At 49.3% G+C, this 19,956-nt stretch overlaps 1 protein-coding gene and 1 pseudogene across 5 annotated transcripts in view; both read left to right on the forward strand.

Moving 5' to 3' along the window:
* The window catches only part of EYA2 (EYA transcriptional coactivator and phosphatase 2), a gene marked incomplete at both ends in the record, with an annotated part of 172,577 nt that extends 154,486 nt beyond the window's left edge, over nt 1-18,091 (forward strand). For 3 of the 4 annotated variants that reach the window (XM_079718290.1, XM_079718287.1, XM_079718288.1), the window contains 6 exons: nt 890-948; nt 6,022-6,182; nt 7,608-7,722; nt 9,170-9,291; nt 11,257-11,357; nt 18,011-18,091. In XM_079718290.1, the coding sequence (XP_079574416.1) occupies nt 890-948; nt 6,022-6,182; nt 7,608-7,722; nt 9,170-9,291; nt 11,257-11,357; nt 18,011-18,091 (639 nt within the window). The remainder of the gene's footprint in view (nt 1-889; nt 949-6,021; nt 6,183-7,607; nt 7,723-9,169; nt 9,292-11,256; nt 11,358-18,010) is intronic. The other variant, XM_079718289.1, reaches the window with a different exon arrangement.
* Nucleotides 2,617-5,231, forward strand: LOC307062568 (small ribosomal subunit protein uS2-like; annotated as a pseudogene). The gene is made up of 2 exons: nt 2,617-3,413; nt 5,203-5,231. The product of its transcript is annotated as a small ribosomal subunit protein uS2-like (transcript).
* Nucleotides 18,092-19,956: the final 1,865 nt, after the last annotated feature.

A 19,956-nucleotide genomic window follows, 5' to 3' on the forward strand; every position in this document is an offset into this window, starting at 1 on the left:
CATCCCTCTCTCCAACTCCCAGACCTACTTTACACTAACAGCCCCAGGCTTAATCTCACCATCCAGCAGCTCTGGGGAAAGGAGAGCTCCTCTTTCCCAAAAGTCCCAGGGCTGGTTCTCATTGGTCCAGCTGAGGCCACACACTCATCTGTGAAGTAATCACTGTGGCCAGAGGGACCCTGGGTCTCTCTGATTGGTTGAGCCTGGGTCATGTGCCCACCTACATCATCCCTTCCCCTCAGTCTTAACTCCCATGTGTTACGGTATTTCTCCAAAGAGAACTGAGAGATGTATGGGTGGTGGAAAGCAGCATGTTATTGGAGTCCATTGAATGGCGAACCCTTGGGATGGTGCCTGGCACACAGTAATGCTTGATAAATGATGGTCACAGATCGTGGGACACAGAGGGGGACTTGGGCAGGGGTACCTCCTGAAGCTAATGCTTAAAGAATACAAGGTTCACTAAGCAGATGAAAGCAGAAGAGCATTCCAAGCAGAGGAAACACTTTGAATAGTGAAAGGCTTCCACCGTATGGCCATGGTAACCATAGGTCCTAGTGTACCTGGGGGCAGAGGGAGATGGGTCCTATTTTGTGCCTGTCCTCCTAATGTAACGTTGATAGCAGCCCCCTTTACGTTGCAAAATTATCTAGGTTTGCATGATAAGTTATACGGTCACCACCACCCCTTATAGCCAAAGGCAAAAGAGGTTGAGGCTTAGCCCGAGGTCACCTGATCTTTAGTGGCAAAGTTTGGACTAGAATTCAGGACTCTGACTCCCAGTCCAGTGCTCCTTCACCCCTCAGCTTATGAAAACAACTCTTAAAGGCTGCATCAGCTTCACCAGTTACATTTTTCCCTTTTTCTCTTCTTGCCAAATTCTCTACAGGACTGTGACCAGATCCACGTGGACGATGTCTCGTCCGATGACAACGGGCAAGATTTAAGGTAGGAATTTGGGGAGTCAATCAAAAATGCCCCTTCTGATTGGTTATCAAGCTTGCCTTTCACTAGGAAGCAGAGAGGAGGGACGGGCTGGTTACCAGGGCAAGGTGGCCTGCCCTCAGCCAGAGCCGGGACTGGTGTTTCTCTGAACTCCAAAGTCACAGCCCTGCCCCCGACCCTGCAGCCTGCTCCGCATCATCTCGAATCACTGAGGCTGAGCTTTCTGCGGATCCTCTGTGACTCTGCTTACGTTTCTCTCTCTCTGGGTTTTTCCCTGCTTACTAAAGGAATGCATGCATGTTGTAAAAAATACCATACACCACCTCTGGTCTTGTCTCCCAGAATCACCACCATCAAGAGTCTGGTAAACCTTTTTCCAAGGTTTGACTGCACTCACTAACATACATACGTTATTTAATGTAAAATTGATATAGTTGACACTCAAAAAAATATTTCTTGAGGGAGTAAGTGGTATGTCTGATTTCTAGGGGGAAACACTCCTAGGACATGAATTCCAGAAATAAGGTACCCAGCTGCTCAAAATGAGACAGCTTTCAGAAGAATGTGGCTGGAATGTTTCAAGCCTGCCCATTATAAAAACGGAACCTAGTTATTAATCTGTGCTTATCAAAATTATCACTATTCAACGCCTCTAGGCCCATCAAAAATATTATGAGACCAAATAACGTTTCGCCTATGAGCCATTCGTGGTAACTTAACTTAGTGTTTGCTTCCTAGGTGTGTCTTCCAACTTACTCAAAAAAAAGAAATCAAAGTTTCTGTTCCTGAGCCCTGCAAGTCTTTTCAAAGCCCAGCACAATTAGAAGTGATAGCTGGGCATCGCCTGCTTCATTTTAATTAGCCATTCAGAAAATCCCTTCTGCAATCAGGCCTGGCAAGGAACACGGCTCCACTGCCAGCCAGGACTGCTTAATTTGTGGAGTAAATAAACCCCAGGTCAAGGCTAATTGTGTCCTTTTCATGAAGTCATCCCAGGGAACCACTCTCCCTTTCAAGGCAGTGAGGAACCAGTGTTCTGTTTTTATCGTTTCCCCTGTAGTTAGCTGGCTTGGAATTTAGAGCAATGTCCCTCTAAACCCCGATTCATGCTGAGTTGTTTGGTACCTCATTTCAAGAATCCACAATCCAAGGGTGTCTTTTTCCCACTACAAGCCAAATTCCCCATTTGTTCATTCAAGAAATATCTATTAAGCACCTACTGTGTGCTAGGCAACAACTATCAAATGCCCCTTGTTTTGTTTTGTTTTCAGTTAACAGTAAAAACCAACAGTGGTAACACCCTTACTTTGCACCATGCCCTGTCCCAGTTGCTCTATGTGACTTAACTCACTGCATCTTCACAGTAACCCTAGGAAATAGTTGCTCTTGGCATCATCATCGTTTTACACTTGGGGAATGGGAGGCACAGAGAGGTTCAGTAACCTGCCCAACCTCACACAGCTGGTAAATGGGTGAGGCAGGATTCACGGACACCCTTCCCTGCCCTCCACCTCTTAGCAGAACATCCAGGCATCTCCCCAGGTATCCTGAGTTTACAGAGTCAGTGTTCTTTTTCAAGAATAAATTCTCTAGCCTTTCTGCACTACCCAGGGAGGGGTCCATAAGGCATTGTTCTAGATTCCCATCATTACTTAAAGGGAAATTTCCACAATGTCCGGAGTCCTTGATGTCCTGCAAGTGAAAAAGGAGGATGTCCTCAAATTCTTTGCAGCAGGAACCCAGTTAGGAGGCCCCAACCCTGACTTCCAAATGGATCGGTCCATCTACAGAAGGAAAATTGACAGCATCTACATCATAAATCTGAAGAGAACAGGGGAGAAGCTTCTGCCGGCAGCTTGTGCCACGGTTGCCACTGAAAAACCAGCCGATGTCAGTGTCATGTCCTCCAGAAGACTGACCGGTGAGCTGTGCTGAAGTTTGTCGCTGCCGCCGGAGCTGTTTCTATTTCTGGCTGTTTCACTTCTGGAACCTTCACTTTGCCAGATCCAGGCAGCCTTCCAGGCGCCACGACTTCTGGTGGTTACTGATTCCAGCGCTGACCACCAGCCTCTCCCAGAGGCTCTTGTGTTAACCTGCCTACCGTTGCTGTGTGTAGCGGACTCTCCTCTGTGCCGTCCCTACAACAACAAGGGAGCTTCCCCAGCGGGTCTGACATGGTGGATGCTAGCCTGGGATGTCCTGCGCATGCGTGGTACCATCTCCCATGAGCACCTGGGGAGGTCATGCCTGATCTCTGCTTCTACAGGGATCCAGAAGAGCCTGAAAAGGAAGAGCAGGCCGCTGCTGAAAAGGCTGTAACCCTGGAGCAACGTCGGGGTGAACGGATGCTCCAGCTCCCAAGTTCACTGCCACTCAACCCGAGGTCGCAGACCAGTCTGAAGGCTCACAGATGCCCTCTGTGCCTGCCCAGTGGCTCCCTACTGAAGACTGCGGAGTTCAGGCCACTGGTTGGGGAGGCACAACCACTGAGTGGTCCGAAGCTGTTCTTCCAAAGACTCTTAAACAGAGAATGGAAATGAGGTTGATGGAAAATAAAATTTCTTTAAAAAAGAAAAAGCAGGAGACGTTCTCCAGCAAGATAGGAGACGTTCTCCAGCAAGATGGGAGCCTTGACAGTAGAGAGGAAGGAGCACGTGTCAGTTTAAAGTGTGGTTTCTGGAAATGAGGGGCCGTGATGGGATAAAGTCACACAGCCCCTTTCTCGTCAGGATAAGAATGTGCTAGAAAAGTGCCCAGCACAGTGAGTAGTCCTTGCTAAATGGCTCTCTGCCCCTATGATTAGATGTTGTCTGCTCCCTTTTACTAGTTGGGGATATTTTATTTCTCTTTAGCCCCTGGTCACCGCCACCCAAGGGAGGGACTGAGAAGAAAGCAGCAGCAACATGTCTGTGTAATAAACCCACTGGCATCTTTCGTGGGAAAGAGGAGGTTATCATGCAGACAAGTTATTAGAACAGTCATATCTTATTCTCCATGCATCTTTTTAATTTTTTTTTTAATAACCTCAAGATCTCAGAAGTTATGTTGTCAAATACCACGATGTCAAGCTAGTGGTCAAACAAGTTAATTACACACAACCTATATTTTTATTGTATTGTATTTTTTTTTTTTTTTTTGGCCACGCCACAAGGCACGTGGGATCTTAGTTCCCCAACCAGGGATTGAACCCTTGCCCTCGGCAGTGAAAGCGCAGAGTCCTAACCACTGGACCGCCGGGGAAGTCCCCAACTTTTTAAACTTGAGTAATTCAGTAAAGAGCAGAGAAGAAACTATGATCACCCCTGTCCCCACCATCTCCAACTCACCACTCTCTGACATTATGAGTTACTTGCTTCCAATTTTATACACATGCACACTCACACAAATGTCTGTGAAAAATGACCCAGGTGAATGTGTGTGTGTGTTTATGAACATATGGGCAAAAATTTGAAGACATCTAAAGAACTTCTGTCAGCCTGTTGGTATCTCTCTGTGACTGTCTACCCAGCCTGCTCTGGAGGGAATGCCAGAGTCTACGTTTGAGGCCTTTGGGATTAAGTCACCTGGGTCAGTGTCCTCCTGGCCCACCTGCCCCAGTGAGCCCACGTGGTGAAATCTGCTGTTGAGTTTGAGGCATCTCACTCAAGGCGTTTCTGTGGACCCTGCAGGGGTTTTGTTGTCACCAGTTCGATACTCAGGCTGTCAGGCTGAACCCCAGGCACAGAATGGTGCAGGACGGCACATGGGCATCAGCACATCACGTGGCCCACAGGGAGCATGACCCAGCACTTCACACTTTTCAAACTCCCTTTCATCTGCTGCAGCAGTGGCATTAAACCGGGGATACCTAAGATACAATTTGCTAGTGTTGTTTCATCCCCAGTGCATCACATCTTTTTAAAAAATACAATATCTTTCTCCACCCTTAAACTCATCACAGAAAATCCAGAAACAATAAAAAAATGCAGAGAGAAAAAAAGCTGAACCCACCCCCCAAGAGGCTGTGGTAGACCACGTTGACCTGCTCCCCCCAGGCTTTTTCTGTTCGAAGAGACTTTCACTTTTGAAGTTTTTGGTCCACACATCCCTTGTCACGCTCTGGTTTTGCCTTGCAACGTCCTGTGGTTTTGCAAACCTGTACCAAGCTTCCAGTGGAGGGAAAGAAAATGGTGTTCTGTGGAGAGCTAGGGCTTTCGTTCTCATGCTCTAGCTGCTGTAGGTGGTCGATCGCCCACGCTCTCCCCTTCTGGTTCCCAGCTGCCGCTTCTGTCATTAACCTCACATGACACTCTGACTCGTCCCCAGACCACGCTTCATGGTGATGGAGGGTTATGTCTGCAAAGCACCAGCAATCTACTCTGCTTAATTTAACAGATAAATTACCATAGGGAATTTCTTTTATTTTTCTTTTCTTTTCTTTTTTTTGCTGGCCACGCCCTGCGGCATGCAGGTTCTTAGTTCTCGGACCAGGGATCGAACCCATGCCCCCTGCACTGGGAGCACAGAGTCTTAACCACTGGACTGCCAGGGAAGTCCCCAACATAGGGAATGTCTGTAGAAAGACATAGAGATGCTCACAGAATAGGAAGAAAAGGTCAGCAGTCAGGGCTTACGGGGCATGTGAAACAGAGCAGATCTGGGGATCAGCGTGGCAGGACTAACCGGCATTTTCTTCTGGACCCTTCTCTCAGGATGAGCCAAGGCCAACCATTTTTTGGAGTTGCCTTCCAGCTTCAGATTCTAAAGGGGGAAAGAGGGAGGCTTTCCCCAGCTTGGCCACTGCATGCAGGGGACAGAATGGCTGCCCCCCAAAAAGAGAGATGCTCTTTGATACCGAAAGAAAGGAGAATGGATGCTGACTAGGCAAGACCAAAGGATGCCACTGCTGTTTGGGAAGTTAATAAAAACTATGATCCTGCTCCTCCCAGAACGCACATACCCACGGCACCCTCGAACATTCGGGGACATCGTGGGTGCCCCAAGCCCCACCCCATGGGTCTCCTGGTGAAGAGCTCCCACCTCCCCGACATTAACACTGTCTCTTCTCCCACCCCCTGCCCTCTTCCGTCTCCCCAGCACCTACAACTTCTCCGCTGATGGCTTCCACAGTTCGGCCCCGGGGGCCAACTTGTGCCTGGGCTCTGGCGTGCACGGCGGCGTGGACTGGATGAGGAAGCTGGCCTTCCGCTACCGGCGAGTGAAGGAGATGTACAACACCTACAAGAACAACGTCGGCGGTGAGTGGGTCGGGGAGAGGGTCGTCCACAGTGGTCAGAGGGTCTGCCTGTGCTCCGGGCGCACCCCCTGGACCAAGGGAAATTCATCAAGGATGGATGCTGTCACTCACATCCCACCTGCCCTGTGCCAGGTACTGCTCTGAGAGGCTTATTAGAAGTCCTAGCTCACTCAGTGTCACCCTTGTGACGCCCTCTGGAAGAGGGTACTAAGATTTCATTATCCTCACTTAAGGGGGGTGGGGCGGGGGCGGGGCTGGGAAGCTGAGGAAGGGATGGAGCATCTTGCCCATGATTACACCCCCCACACCCCCGCCGTGGTTCTCAACGTGTGGTCCTTGGACCAGCAGCATCAGCATCACCTGGGGACTTGCTGGAAATGCAGATTCTCTGGCCCCACCTCAGACCTGTTGCACCTGAAGCTCTGGGCTGGGCCCGGCCCTCTGGGTCTTAACTTGCCCTCCAGGTGATTCTGATGCTCGTTGGAATTTGAGGACCACTGGCTTCAGCCCTCACTACTCAGACTGTGGACCGTGGAGCAGCCACATGAGCATCACCTGGGAGCTTGTTAGAAATGTAGACGCTCAGGCCCCTCCCCAGGTGACTGAGCCAGATCTGCCTTTTTAACAAGATTCCCAGGTGGTTTGTGGAAACACTGGTTCTCAGACTTGGCTCATATGGGAACCCCTTGAGGAGTTTCCAGTTCTGATTTTCCTGGCCTGGCTGCTGCCTGGCATCAGGACTCATAGAGCTCCCTGGTGACTCTACTGTGTAGCCAAGGTGAAAGCCACCAGCTTCAGTGGCAGGAGAGCACTGGCTATCACCCTGAACGACAGTCTGGAAGGGGCTGAGGGCAGGGTTGGCTCGGTGGTGACCAGGCCCTCGATCACTAGTTCTGGAATTCTCTAGGCCGCTGGCTCTTAACAGGTGATGCCGCTTCCTCCCCACCCAGGAGGCATTTGGGGATGTTTCTGATTATCACAAGGTCTCTAACCAGCTACTGGCCAGTAAAGGGAAGAGGTTTGAGTAGGCGGCTACTCAACGCCATTGACTGATCTAATCAATCTCAAAATAAAATCAAGGTCACTGGATTGAAGTTGACCTTGGGTGTCATCTGATTTGAAACCTAGACTCACCTTCCCTAACCCTACTCCCCCCAGCCCTTTAAAATGACAGCAACTTTGATTTTTTTTTTTTTTTTTTTTTGCGGTACGCAGGCCTCTCACTGTTGTGGCCTCTCCCGTTGCGGAGCACAGGCTCCGGACGCGCAGGCTCAGCGGCCATGGCTCACAAGCCCAGCCGCTCCGCGGCATGTGGGATCTTCCCGGACCGGGGCACGAACCTGTGTCCCCTGCATCGGTAGATGGACTCTCAACCACTGCGCCACCAGAGAAGCCCAACTATGATTTTTATTTGCTTTGTCCATAGGCTTGATAGGAGCTCCCAAAAGAGAGACCTGGCTACAGCTCAGAGCCGAGCTGGAAGCTCTGACGGACCTCTGGCTGACCCACTCCCTGAAGGCACTAAACCTCATCAATTCCCGGTAGGTGGAGCCCCCGTTTTCCCTTGTGCCACTGAACTTTCTCCCATTTGAGGGTGGTAGCCCCTCCATTTCCACACTTGGGAGAATTGGACCCCCAAATTCTCCCCTGCACACCTTCCAGACATTTGATAAAGCTGGGGTGTACAAGGCACCATGGACACCTTGTCCCTCAGATGTGCAGATAGTTGCAGAGACTGATCGGGGGCCAGCAGAGCTAAAGACCTTTGTATGTAGGTCGATTGTCCCATCCGCTCTTGCCCACAACACCCTCCAGCCACAACATCACCCTGTGAAAACCATTTTATAGGATCACACAGATCATCTGGCGGGCTCTTAGTGCAGTCAGGAGGGCCCAGTTTCATTCTAGACCTCCCACTAAATTGCCTCTTGCTCTTAAATAAGATCACCTGGGCCAGAGAACCAGTTACTCCCCTGCAGCATCAGAACTCTTGCGACCCAACAGATGAATGGTCACAAAATGGCAGCTCATGAGCTGAATCCATCCTGCTGATGTGTTTTGTTTGATACACACTTTATCCCAAAGACTGGGAAAGTTAATCCATAGCTGCCTGTTTCGAGGATCTTGGAAAACGTCACAAGTGGCATGTGCTCTGCAGTTTACCCCCGTCCTCACCTCTCCCTGTTGTCCTACACTTGGTCCATGTCACTCATGCACATTGCCAGTAGGTCCCTGCAGCTACTTTAGTGTGTGGCCCTTGCAGTAAATTTTTTTAAATGTTTATTTTATTTTTGGCTGCGTTGGGTCTTCGTTGCTGTGCATGGGCTTTCTCTAATTGTGGTGAGCGGGGGCTACTCTTTGGTGTGCGGGCTTCTTGTGGTGGTGGCTTCTCGTTGCAGAGCGCAGGCTCAGTAGTTGTGGCTCATGGGCTCTAGAGCACAGGCTCAGTAGTTGTGGTGCACGGGCTTAGTTGCTGCGTGGCATGTGGGATCCTCCTGGACCAGGGCTCGAACCCATGGCCCATGCATTGGCAGGCAGATTCTTAACCACTGAGCCACCAGGGAAGCCCAACATCTTTTTTTTAAGTTTTTATTGAATTTGTTACAATATTTCTTCTGTTTTACTTTTTTGGGGTTTTCGGCCATGAAGCACGTGGGATCTTAGCTCCCTGACCAGGGATCGATCCTGCACCCCCTGCATTGGAAGGCGAAGTCTTAACCACTGGACCTCCAGGGAAGTCCCTAACATTTGCTTTTTAAATAGGAAAAATATTACACTTGTGTTAGATTTCAATGTGTCAGGAAGCTTCAGGCTTAAAAGAGAGGAATAGCTGGAGGATTCTTGAGCTCTAGCCTCACCTGAAGACGACCTAGCCAGAGCCTCCAAACCCCACCGGAATTCCCACTGACTCCAGGCTCAGCTGCAGGGGTAGGAGGCCTGGCCTTGTGGTACCTTGGAGTTCTGACTCACCATCTCCTTTGCCCTCAGGCCCAATTGTGTCAACGTGCTGGTCACCACCACTCAACTAATTCCTGCCCTGGCCAAAGTCCTGCTGTATGGACTGGGCTCCGTGTTTCCTATTGAGAACATCTACAGTGCAACCAAGACAGGTAGGGGAGCCCAGACCTCAGTGGTACGGGGAGGGAGGGTAAGGTCAGCTTTGCCTGCCAGGTTTGGAAAGTTTAAGGAAAACGACACTAGGGAAGTTAAAGAGCTTGTCCATGGGCATGGACAAATCTCCCAAACAACCCTCATAGACCCACTGGGTTTAACCTCTGCTTCTAGAGAATTGGTTAGGATTGCAGTTTTCCAAAGTGTGTGTATTAGGATACCTGCGAAGCTGCTGTAGCAAATACACCCCACATACAAGGGCTTAGGGCTAAAGCTTATTTCTCCCTCAGATGTCAACAGACCAGAGGTGAGTGATCCAGGCTGATGGGGTGACTCAGTCCTCATACTCACCCAGGGAGCCAGGTTCTTCCCGTTTTAGTTTTCCACCATCCCCTATAATTTTATCCTCATGTACATGGTCAAATCAGATTGCGCCATATTGTCATTCCAGGTTATGAGAAGGGGGAAAAGAGGAAGGAGTAATGGGCGTCCATTATTGTAAAGCCAAGACTCAGAAGGAGGTGCATGTTACTTCTACTCACTTCCTATTAACCCAGCTTAGTCACGTGGCCACGACTAATTGCAAGGGAAGCTGGGAAATGTAGTCCATAGCTAAATGACTGTGAGCCCAGGTAAAACTCATGAAAGTCCATTACTAAGGAAGCAGAGGAAGACAGTTCCCCCCACCCCCCACCCCCCACCCCCCCAGGACGGTACATGAGGTGGTTTTAATTTAACTAATTTTAATTAGTTAATTATGGCCATTAACTAATCTAACCTTGAACCACACAGAAAACTATTGTTTTTTTAATGCTCTGTCAAAGAGATGGTCTCAATTTAGTGTTATCTTGCTTTAACACCTCTTTAATACTTGCTCATCTCCTTTATTAACAAAGAAAACAAGCCTTAGGCTTAGAACTTTCATCAGATAAGAGAATTCAATAACCAGAAATTAACAGCATCGTTTGTCATCAGGGCAAGTAATACTGATTTTTCTTGTGGGGGAGGAGGCTGATTTTTTTTTTCTTGTATCACCTAAAAATGTATAATAATACAAAGCCTAGTTATTTTTAATTAGAAATATTTACCTGGTTTTTTTTCTGAAGCAAGAACAAATATATGGTATGTACTTTGGAAGCATTTTCTTAGAGCAGTTTTTGCCTTTACTGAAGTTCTAGACCAGAGATACTGCTAAACAAACATCCTTCAGTGCTCAGGGCAGCAAAGAATTTAGCCAGCCCAAAATGTCAGTAACACCGAGGCTAAGAAGTCCTGATGGGGCGGTGAAGCGCTTAGCCTACTCTAGGCTGGCATCTGCTGAGTGACAGCTGTTCTTTTTAGTACTCTTCTCATTATGATGATGGTTACTAAACTTGCTAAAACAGGATGAGCTAAGACCTGAATTTAGTGTTCCTGGATTGATGCTGCTGCCCAGCCCCCGGGAAGAAGGAAAATACGAAAAGGTGATCATCTACAGGGAGCAAGAAAAAAACAAACAGCTGAGTCGCACGAGGGCCACTCTGTCGCCAGGCTGCCCACCCTCGGACACGTGAATCCTGGCACCTCTGCTTCCTAAACTAACTCTGGGGATCCTGGGCAGATCATGTCCAGGGCACCTCTCAGAGCCTCGTGTCCTCATCTGTATAATGGGCCCATCACTCCTACACCGGACAGCTGCATAGACGCCAGGGCTTGTTTCAAACCCCTGCACTGCCTCTCCTGCTGTGTCACCGTGGGCAAGCCACTTAACCTCTCTGTGCCTCTGCACTGTCATCCATCACATGGGGATGGGGACAGTGATGCCTCGAAGTCTGCTTGAGGATGAAATGATTAATACCTGGTCCTCAAGAAGACCTTTGTAAGAAGGCTGTACAAAGTGAGCTCTGGATTAGAGGTTATTAGTCACCTCAATCCTGGGTCCTCACCAAGTGTCTTTTCTTTCTTTCCTTCATCCGTGCATGCAGGGAAGGAGAGCTGCTTTGAGAGGATAATGCAGAGATTCGGCAGAAAAGCCGTCTACATCGTGATTGGCGATGGCGTGGAAGAGGAGCAGGGGGCGAAAAAGGTATGTTCACTGCGTCCGTCTCTCCGGCTGCTCTTTCCTCCTCTCTTGAGCCTGTCTCCTTCCCAGGCTCTTTGCTCGCCCGTCCCCTGCCATTTGGAAATCGCAGAAGCATCCTGAGTAATTTCCTGCAAATCCCCCTCCGGGCCTTTGGCTGCCACCCCGGTAGCCCTGCATTGTTTCTGGGACAACTGCTCAGGAGCCCAGAGACCCTCTGTCAGGGCAGGCTGGCCGGGGAGCTGGTGCCTGTGTGTGTGTTTTATTTAATGCTTACTGATCATATGTTCCAGGAACCCTTCCCAGTTAATAAAGACGGCATTAAGCTAATGAAAAAGAAAATCCTGCATTTGTGATCTCAGGCCCATAAGGAGAGGGGCAGGGGGGTTCTGGTGGCCACAGCTCTGTTCTTGGAAAAGAAACAGCTGCCAAAGCCCTGGATCTGGACCTGTCAACAGCATCCCAGAGAGCCTGCCACCCCCCCACACCCAGAGAGGCCTGGGAAGCAGATGGTTAATGTCACAGAGCTTAATTTGGTTTCCCCCTGGTTTCTCCCTTCCCGCCCCAGAAACAGATTCAAAGGAAATGCAAAAATGTTTAGGGGGGGTCTCAGCGGATGGAACTCACGAGAAGACGGAGGGCCCCGAGGGTCCCGAGAGAGGGGTGCTTAGAAGGCTTTGCATCTACTGTTCCATCCACCTGGAAGGCTCCTCCGCTTTCCCAGCTCTCCCGGACTCATCCTTTCAGCCTCAGCACCACTTGCAGAGGGAAGGATTCTCTCACCAGCTCCCACTGCAGCTCAGTCAGGCCTGCCTGCGACTCCCTTCCCCCAGCTGTCCCTAGTCCTCCTCCAGGGCATTATCCCCTCCTGTCGTGAAAGAATTACCTGTGTGATGGGTGGCTGCATCACCGACTCTCCAGCTGGTGTGTAAGCTCCATTAGCTGAGCACCTACTGTGTGCCAGCTACTGTTGCAGGCACTGGGCGTCCTTCAGTGAGCAGAACACACAGGGCTCTCACCCCTCGCTCAGCTCACAGCCTGGGGACGAGCAATCCACCCCTCAGCGTAACATGCGTGTCAGATGATGACCAGAGCTTTGGCGAAAAATAAAGCAGAGAATGGGAAACAGAGGAGATTCTAAGAGAGGGGCAAGCTGCAAGTGTAAGTGGTGGTCAAGCCTGCCTCCCTGCGAGGTGACAGCTGAGCAAAGATGGGAGGAGGAGAGTGAGTGAGCCAAGTGAGTATCAGAGGGAGGGAGTTCCCGGAGAGGAACCAAGAAGTTCAGAGGTCGGAAGGCTGGAGCATCCTGCAGGGAGCTGGCACGGCTGCTGGCTGCACGACCAGGCGAGTGGGGAGGTGCAGTCAGGGAGGTGCCTGGGGCCTTCGGAGGGACTTCAGCTTTTACCCTGAGCACTTCTTGTTAAAGCATATTTCTTAAACTTTAAAAATGAATTGATTCAGAGGAAAAAATATTAAGTAAATAATAGGGGTGATACACCAGGATATGACCAAAACGGTAGCGTGAATCATCACATGAATCCAGGACCAGTGTGCCAGGTCAAGAGCATGGTGTCTGGTGAGACTACTTGAAGCCCACTGCCGGGATGGAAGGGGGATTCTAGAGCCCCTCTTCCAAGTTCAGATCTAATAGAAAAAAACCCTCTGCCCTCAGCATGTGACAGCAATCAAGATAAACTTTGCTTCTATCGAAGTTGGGTTGAGAACCCGCTTTGCTTCTATCAAAGTTGGGTTGAGAACCCACTTAGGCCCGTGGCCGCGGGCACCCCCTACATGCCCTCCGGTTCTCACCTGGAGAATGACAGGAACATCCATGGAGCAGTGGCTGCCATTCACCCACCTTCTCACCAGTCAAAGGACGTTTCTTAGGGCGGTGTAGCAGATGTTTTGAAATGACCGTTTCCTCTCCTGAAATGAAATACTAATGGATAATAAAACCTCCTTATAACTGTAATGTCCAGGAGATCAATATCTGATGATACATCAAAGAGAAATAAGGGAAAGTCGTTTATACTCACAGTAACGTGTGCTTCAGTATGTGAACATTTGGGCACAAGATCTCACACCCAAACGTGCCATCACTGAGGATGTGAGCCGACAAACACAGGGGGACACAGGTGTGCGGTCTTGGCCATTCACGAAGCCAGAGAGGTGCCGCGGCTGTCACGTGACTGCTCCAAACTGCGAAGCAACCCATGGGAAGGTTCCGAATAAAATAAAATAGACTTCCCCAGTTGACACGGTAATTGCAGCCCTGGGAAAGTCGGGTTTTATTAGAAGCATGAGAAAAATGCTCTATTTATATGTGACAAAGTGGAGTTAAGGGTCTACACTCAGGTTATTAAGAACGGGTTTGTGCTTACTTAAATACCTGGCAGGACATCTGAAAGTCATTCAGGTGGAAGGCGTGTGGGAGGAGGCAGGAGACCTGCCCCCACCTGCAGTGCCCCCAAGTCAGGACGACAGTCAAAAATCACAGCCCTAGAAATTGCCAAGTCACCCCTAACGGGCAGGCTTCTCCTTTGAGACCTGCTGGTCTGGGGTCGCCCTCGCCTAGGGGGCCAGGAGGAGGAGGAGCGGATGGAGGTGCCTCCTTAAGGTCTGTGTCCCGGGCGCCTCCCTCACCTCACCCTACAGCCGCCCAGCTCTCAACAGGTGACCGGGGGAGCGCATTTTGCTCTAAATCCTAGCTCCTGCCATTGTTGGCTGTGTGGCCTTCAGCAGATGGCAACCCTCTCTGAGCTGCCTTTTTAATCTGTCACACTTGCTGAGAATAGGCGCCTGGGGCCCAGCAGAGAAACCGTGCATAGTTAGCCCTCAATAGCCCGGAGCTGTGTGATTGCTACTCCCCAGGGCCAGGGGAGGGGAGAAGGCTAAATCCACCTTCAGAAATTCAGGGGTTCTCTCTCCTGGGGAGCCAGCAGAAAAAGAAAACAAGAATGCCAGTTTTCACATAACATGAAAACTCACCGAAATCCCTTGTTTGCTCAAAGTCCACAGGAGAAGCACGTTGCTAAGACCCGGCTGAGGATGTGGATGGGGTGGGCTCCAGCGGGGCCAGGGCTGCCCAGTTTCTGTGGAGTTTGCATTGCCAGAGATGCCAGACAGCAGCTTAAACAGTGGAGAGCTTTCTTCATCTCTCGTTAGCTGCCCAGACAGCTGGGACAGCACCAGGGACCTGGGCCCCTTCTGTCTTGTTGCTCTGCCAGTCCCAGTACTGCTCTTTCCGCAAAGTCCAAGACGGCTCTGCACCACGCCCACGTCTGCACTGCAGCCACCAGGAAGGAAAAGGGGAAGGACTCCTCTTCCCTTTAAGAGCACAGCTGATAGAGGGCAGCATCACTGCTGCTCAGACCCCATTGGCCAGATTTGAGTCACGTGATCACACCTTGCCACAAAGGTAGCTGGGAGATGTACCCTTTATTCTCAGCCACCAAGTTCCTAGCAAAAGAAAAAAAAAAAGCGTTTTCTGAGAGAGAGGGAAGAAAGGATGTTGGGAGCCAGCTGGCAGTCTCCATCCCAGCTGGCATGTGGCAGGACGCTAACTGGCACCCTACTTAACCCCAGGCCTTCACCACTACTCTTTATTACCGACATCATCATTTTATTTAATCCTCCAACCCCCTCCCCCTGCGAAGTGGGTACCATTCCACTTCATTTTATACAGAACATATTTGAGACTCAGGTTAATTAATTTACCTAAGGTCACACAGCTGGTACATGAAAACTGCTGTGTGTTTTGCTCCAAACGCCTGGCAGGAAGGAGGTAGACTTAGGAGTTTCAAACACTGTCAGTCTGCACCCCTGACCTGGTCAGAAGAGAGTGGAGTCCACCAGAGAAGACTGGGACACACACCCCATGCACCAAGCTCCCCTAAAAATCCCCCGCAGTGTCTGAAGTAGCAGCCCCAGCCCATTAGTGAGAAACCCTGTGCACCAGCAGCTCTCCCGGCCTGATGGATGGGACTCATTAGCCCAGGCCACTGGACACCTGAGCAGCATGAAATACGGCGACAGGACGAGGGGCTTCAACTGTTTCAGCCGACAGTGTTGTTAATATCTCCATTTTCTCTCCACAAGTGATAAATCTACCTACGCTCTGGAGCCACCAGGCCTGGGAGGGAGATGGCTGAGATAGTCTCTTCCCCTTTGCTCATTTCCTCCCAGAGAAAATGAATTACACTCTTAAAGAGGGACTGGATTGGCCAGGTGGCGACCAGCATCCATCTTTGCAGAGAATGAAAGGCTTGGCCGGGGTGAGGGGAGGTGGAGGGAGCTGAAAGGCATTCAAGAGGTGGCATCTGTTGCCCATGATGGATAGTCTTCTGCTTCCTTTGGGCAAAAGAGAAAAAGGTGTGTCCATTGAGGGCTTTGCTTGAGAAACTCACCTTCCTGCCTTTCCTCCCTCCCTTCCTCTTTTCATTCCCTCCACGAATATTTATTAAGCGCCCACCATGTGCCAGGAGCCATGCAAGGCAGCAGTGAATATGACATTTCAAGCTCAAACCCTCCTCAGGGCCTTTGCACTTGCTGTCTTCTACCTCGACTACCTCCCCACACGTTTGCATGGCTCCCCCCTTCATGTTCTCTGGGTCCTGCTTCAATGTCACCCCCCTAGAGAGGCCTTCCCTGACCCAACTATCAAAAGTGCAGAGCCCCCAGAGGCAGGAAAGGGTCGTCGTGCTCCTGGAACCAAAAGGACACCTGTATAGTTTCTACCCTGTGGGCATAGAACCTCAAGGGGCAGCAGAACTACCACAAGAACTTGGGGCATCCGTATGTTCATCAAGCACCCTCTGTTCACTCAGTAAATAACTGAAGGTCAGTGACTGTCTTGAGGAGGCTCAGTATCTTGTAGCTGCAGGTAGCAGAAAACCTATGTAATGGAGACTTAAACACTTGCTCACCTAACAAGATTAGAAGTAGGAACTAACACTATATTGTAAAACAACTATACTCCAATTTAAAAAAAAAAAGATTACAAGTAGGTGTATCCTACGTTGTTTCTGTGGGTCTAAAAATTCACCAAGCAGCCCTTTCCATCATTTTGCTCTACCTTTCTAACCATCTCTGGCCTTTTCTTTTCCAATATTTTGCCTCATGATCCCAAAACAGCTGCCACAGCTCCAGACATCACATACTAACATGTCATCATCCAAATAAAAAGGGCAAGTAAGGAGGAAGGAGTTCTCCTCAGGTGCCTCTCTCTCTAATCATGGAGGAAAACCTTTCTCAGAAGCCCCCAGCCAACTTCCTCATTAGCTTCAACGGGTCACAAGTCAGAAGGATACAGGAGAAACCCCTGGAAAACAAGGCTGAGGTTGTCATCGCTTGCTTAGACAATCATAACTCATCCCCTACCTCTCGGGCACGGCGCTGCCAAATTCAGGGTTCTGGAAGTAGGAAGAAGGAGGATGGCTCTTGGACAGGCAACAACTTTAGTCAACGGTCACATTTTCCTGTGATAAGCAGGCAGTCAAGTTTTTTCTCTGGAGTCAGACCACTCTGTGCCTCAGTCTCCTCATCTGTAATATAAGATACACGTAGTATACAGCAAGTATTATCCCCATTTTACAGACAAGCACCAAAGTAAATTAAGATCACCCAGCTAATGGTGGTAGAACAGAGCTTTGCACTGAAACATTTAACCCTCACGCTATGGAAGTATCAATATTTTGCAAATTTTTCTCTCCACATGAGTGATTTCTTTCCATAATCAGCATAACACTTCTTTTACACCAATTACAACTTTTGCTGTCTCTGCATGCTGCCTATACTGTTACCTACTTAATGTTTCCCTTTCAATCGATGCGCTTATGTTTAAAATTGAAAACTTGATAGCATGACAATAACACAGAGCAAGCATCACCTGCTGTAAAGAAAAGGAAAAGATAAAAAAGACTCTCTGGGACCAGCCCTATCTGTTCAAATGGAGATTAGTGAGAGTTAGGGCGGGGTTGAAGACACAGTAGCATCTAGTCGAGATTTTCTATCTGAAGTAGCAGGATTGAGAACACATTTTTAAAACGGAATAGCTTTCTCGCTGTGTGATTTAATTCCATGTCAGCATGCCGCCTAAGACCACGCTGGTCCCAACAGAGGAGGGAGGGTCAAACGGTCCACATGTCGGACAGTGCAGGATAAGCAAATCAAAATAGGCTCAGGCGGGGTGGGGGGGAGGGATTAGGAGATTGGGATTGCCATATATACACTACTATGTATAAAATATCAATAGATAACTAATGAGAACCTACTGTACAGCACAGGGAACTCTACTCAGTGCCCTGTGGTGACCTAAATGGGAAGGAAAAAGGGGGTTATATGTATACGTATAGCTGATTCACTTTACTGTACAGCAGAAACTAACACATTGTAAAGCAACTATACTCCAATCAAAATTAATTTAAAATAAGTAAATAATTTTTTTTTTTTAAGAACAGACTCAGAAGGAATAGAAAGCCTGCCTGACCACGTAGGGATCCACCAACGATATTCTGTGCTCCCGGTTTGGGAAATGCCCACATGCTACACTGACTCAGTGTGATTTCTCCTAAGGTTCTAACCATGGGCGTGGGATCCAGGGGGGCTGTGGGAAGCACCGCACAGAGCCGTAACCGTGTGGCTGGTGTTCTGTGTTCCAGCACAACATGCCTTTCTGGCGGATATCCTGCCACGCGGACTTGGAGGCGCTGAGGCACGCCCTGGAGCTGGAGTATTTATAGCAGAACCCGCAGCCTCGCCACCGGCCATCAGAGAGGCAGCCCACCCGCCCAGGCCCCCGGTTTTCCCCACCTCCCCTGCCAGATGCTAGACACCAGGCAGGGTCCCTCCCGCCAAGAGGACGTGTCCGGTGACCATCTCAGAAGCCGTCCTTTCAGTCCCAACGCGGGTCCAGAGAAACAAAGTACCCAGCAGTGGCTTTGGAATATTTAACTTCGGGGAAAAGGGCTGGCTCGGAGTCCAGACTTTTCTGCAAGCCTCACAAGCAAGGAATTCCTGATTTGGGGGAGGGCTGGTGATGAGAAGGGGACAGGCTCTTTTTTTTTCTCCACTTTAATTTATGGACTAATCTCATTACTCTGGTATTACGCTCTCGTACCCGTGTTGTTGGTTTTTGTTTTCTCAGCTGGCATGTGGGGCAGTGCACAGCTCTAATTTAAGCCTCTCTGCTCTGAGTTGTGCTTTGAGGGGACAATCATTCTTTGAACAGAGGGGGGCGATTTGGGGCTGTGGGGAAGACTATTGCTTATTTTTGTTTTTAAGAACGTAACCTGATGTCATGTGGACAGTGCACGTGCCTTATGCTGCCATCTTGTTTTCTAGGAAGAGGGGACCCTGGGGAGGAGGCAGTACTTTGTGACGGAAAAAGGCATTAAATAAAACCACGTTTACATTTTGAAGTGGGGTGGAGTGTCACTACTTGATTACTGCTTTTGAGGCTTCTGAATTTGCTGGTGTTTTCCAAAACCTTTTCAGTTACGGAAGTATAAAATCCGACTCAAACTGCCTTAAGCCAAAGAAAAAAGAAAATCGTCTCCAGGAACTTTGGGTAATAACTGTCTTCAGCCATAGCTGGATCCAGGTGATCAAGTGACTTTCTCCTGTGTGGTTTTACTTCTCGGGCAGGCTCTTCCCTGTGTGGCAAAGGCAGCTCCAAGAATCTTTCGGCAAAACCATACCAGCAGAAAGAGAGCACTTTCTGCACAGGGGTTCTAGCAAAAGCCCCAAGACTGTGTCAAACCTGAGTCATGAGCTGCCCATGGAGCTGGATGGGGTTCAGTCTCTCATGAGCAGAAAGTTGGGGAGAGCTTGTCCCCCAAAGGAGGAATCCGCGAGCCACTACTAAAAGAACTGGGGAAAATGGGGGCTGGGATGGAAACTAGAACTGACCTCCATGCCATTGGTGGGACTTCATTTTCCAGTGGATGAGCCAAGGATCCAGTGTAGGGAACAGGAAGGGACATCTGGAGAAGTTCCAAGGACATCTTGAGCTCTGTTGCTACCCACAGAATTCCAAGCAGGGTCTCGATCCATTTGATTGGATGCTAAGCATAAGTATAGGCTTCTCCCTCTATTCGTGTTGGTGAAATCCAGGGTCACCAATTGGCTGGCATCCATGTCAGTGGAGATGGGAGATGACTTGATGGATGATTGGAGTCTCAGAGCTACAATCTGATAGATGGAAAGTCATCACCAAGGGTGAGACAGACTCCCTGGCTAGGCTCTGAGCTCCCTGGGGGCAGGTGCTGTTGGTTTCATCTCTGTATTCCCCCAAATCAAGCACGAGTGTCGTTCTTGGAATCAATCTACAGAGTGGATACTGACATAAATTGGAATCCCATTATAGACGGCATGGAAGGAAGGATGAAAGTATAATTGGAATCATAGGTAATTGGGTGAATGGATATTTGTAAAAATGGATGAATAGATGTCTAAACGGGTGGGTGGATGGACAGTTGGTTAGGTGACTGGATGCTTGAGTGATTTGAAGGTGGATGTTTAGCAAGGTGATTGGAGAATGGATGAATAAATGGATGGATAATTGTTGGGATGACTAGATGGACAGCTATATAGATTATGAGTGGAT

Source organism: Hyperoodon ampullatus (assembly GCF_949752795.1).
Source record: "Hyperoodon ampullatus genome assembly, chromosome: 14".
NCBI classification, from domain to species: Eukaryota; Metazoa; Chordata; class Mammalia; order Artiodactyla; family Ziphiidae; genus Hyperoodon; species Hyperoodon ampullatus.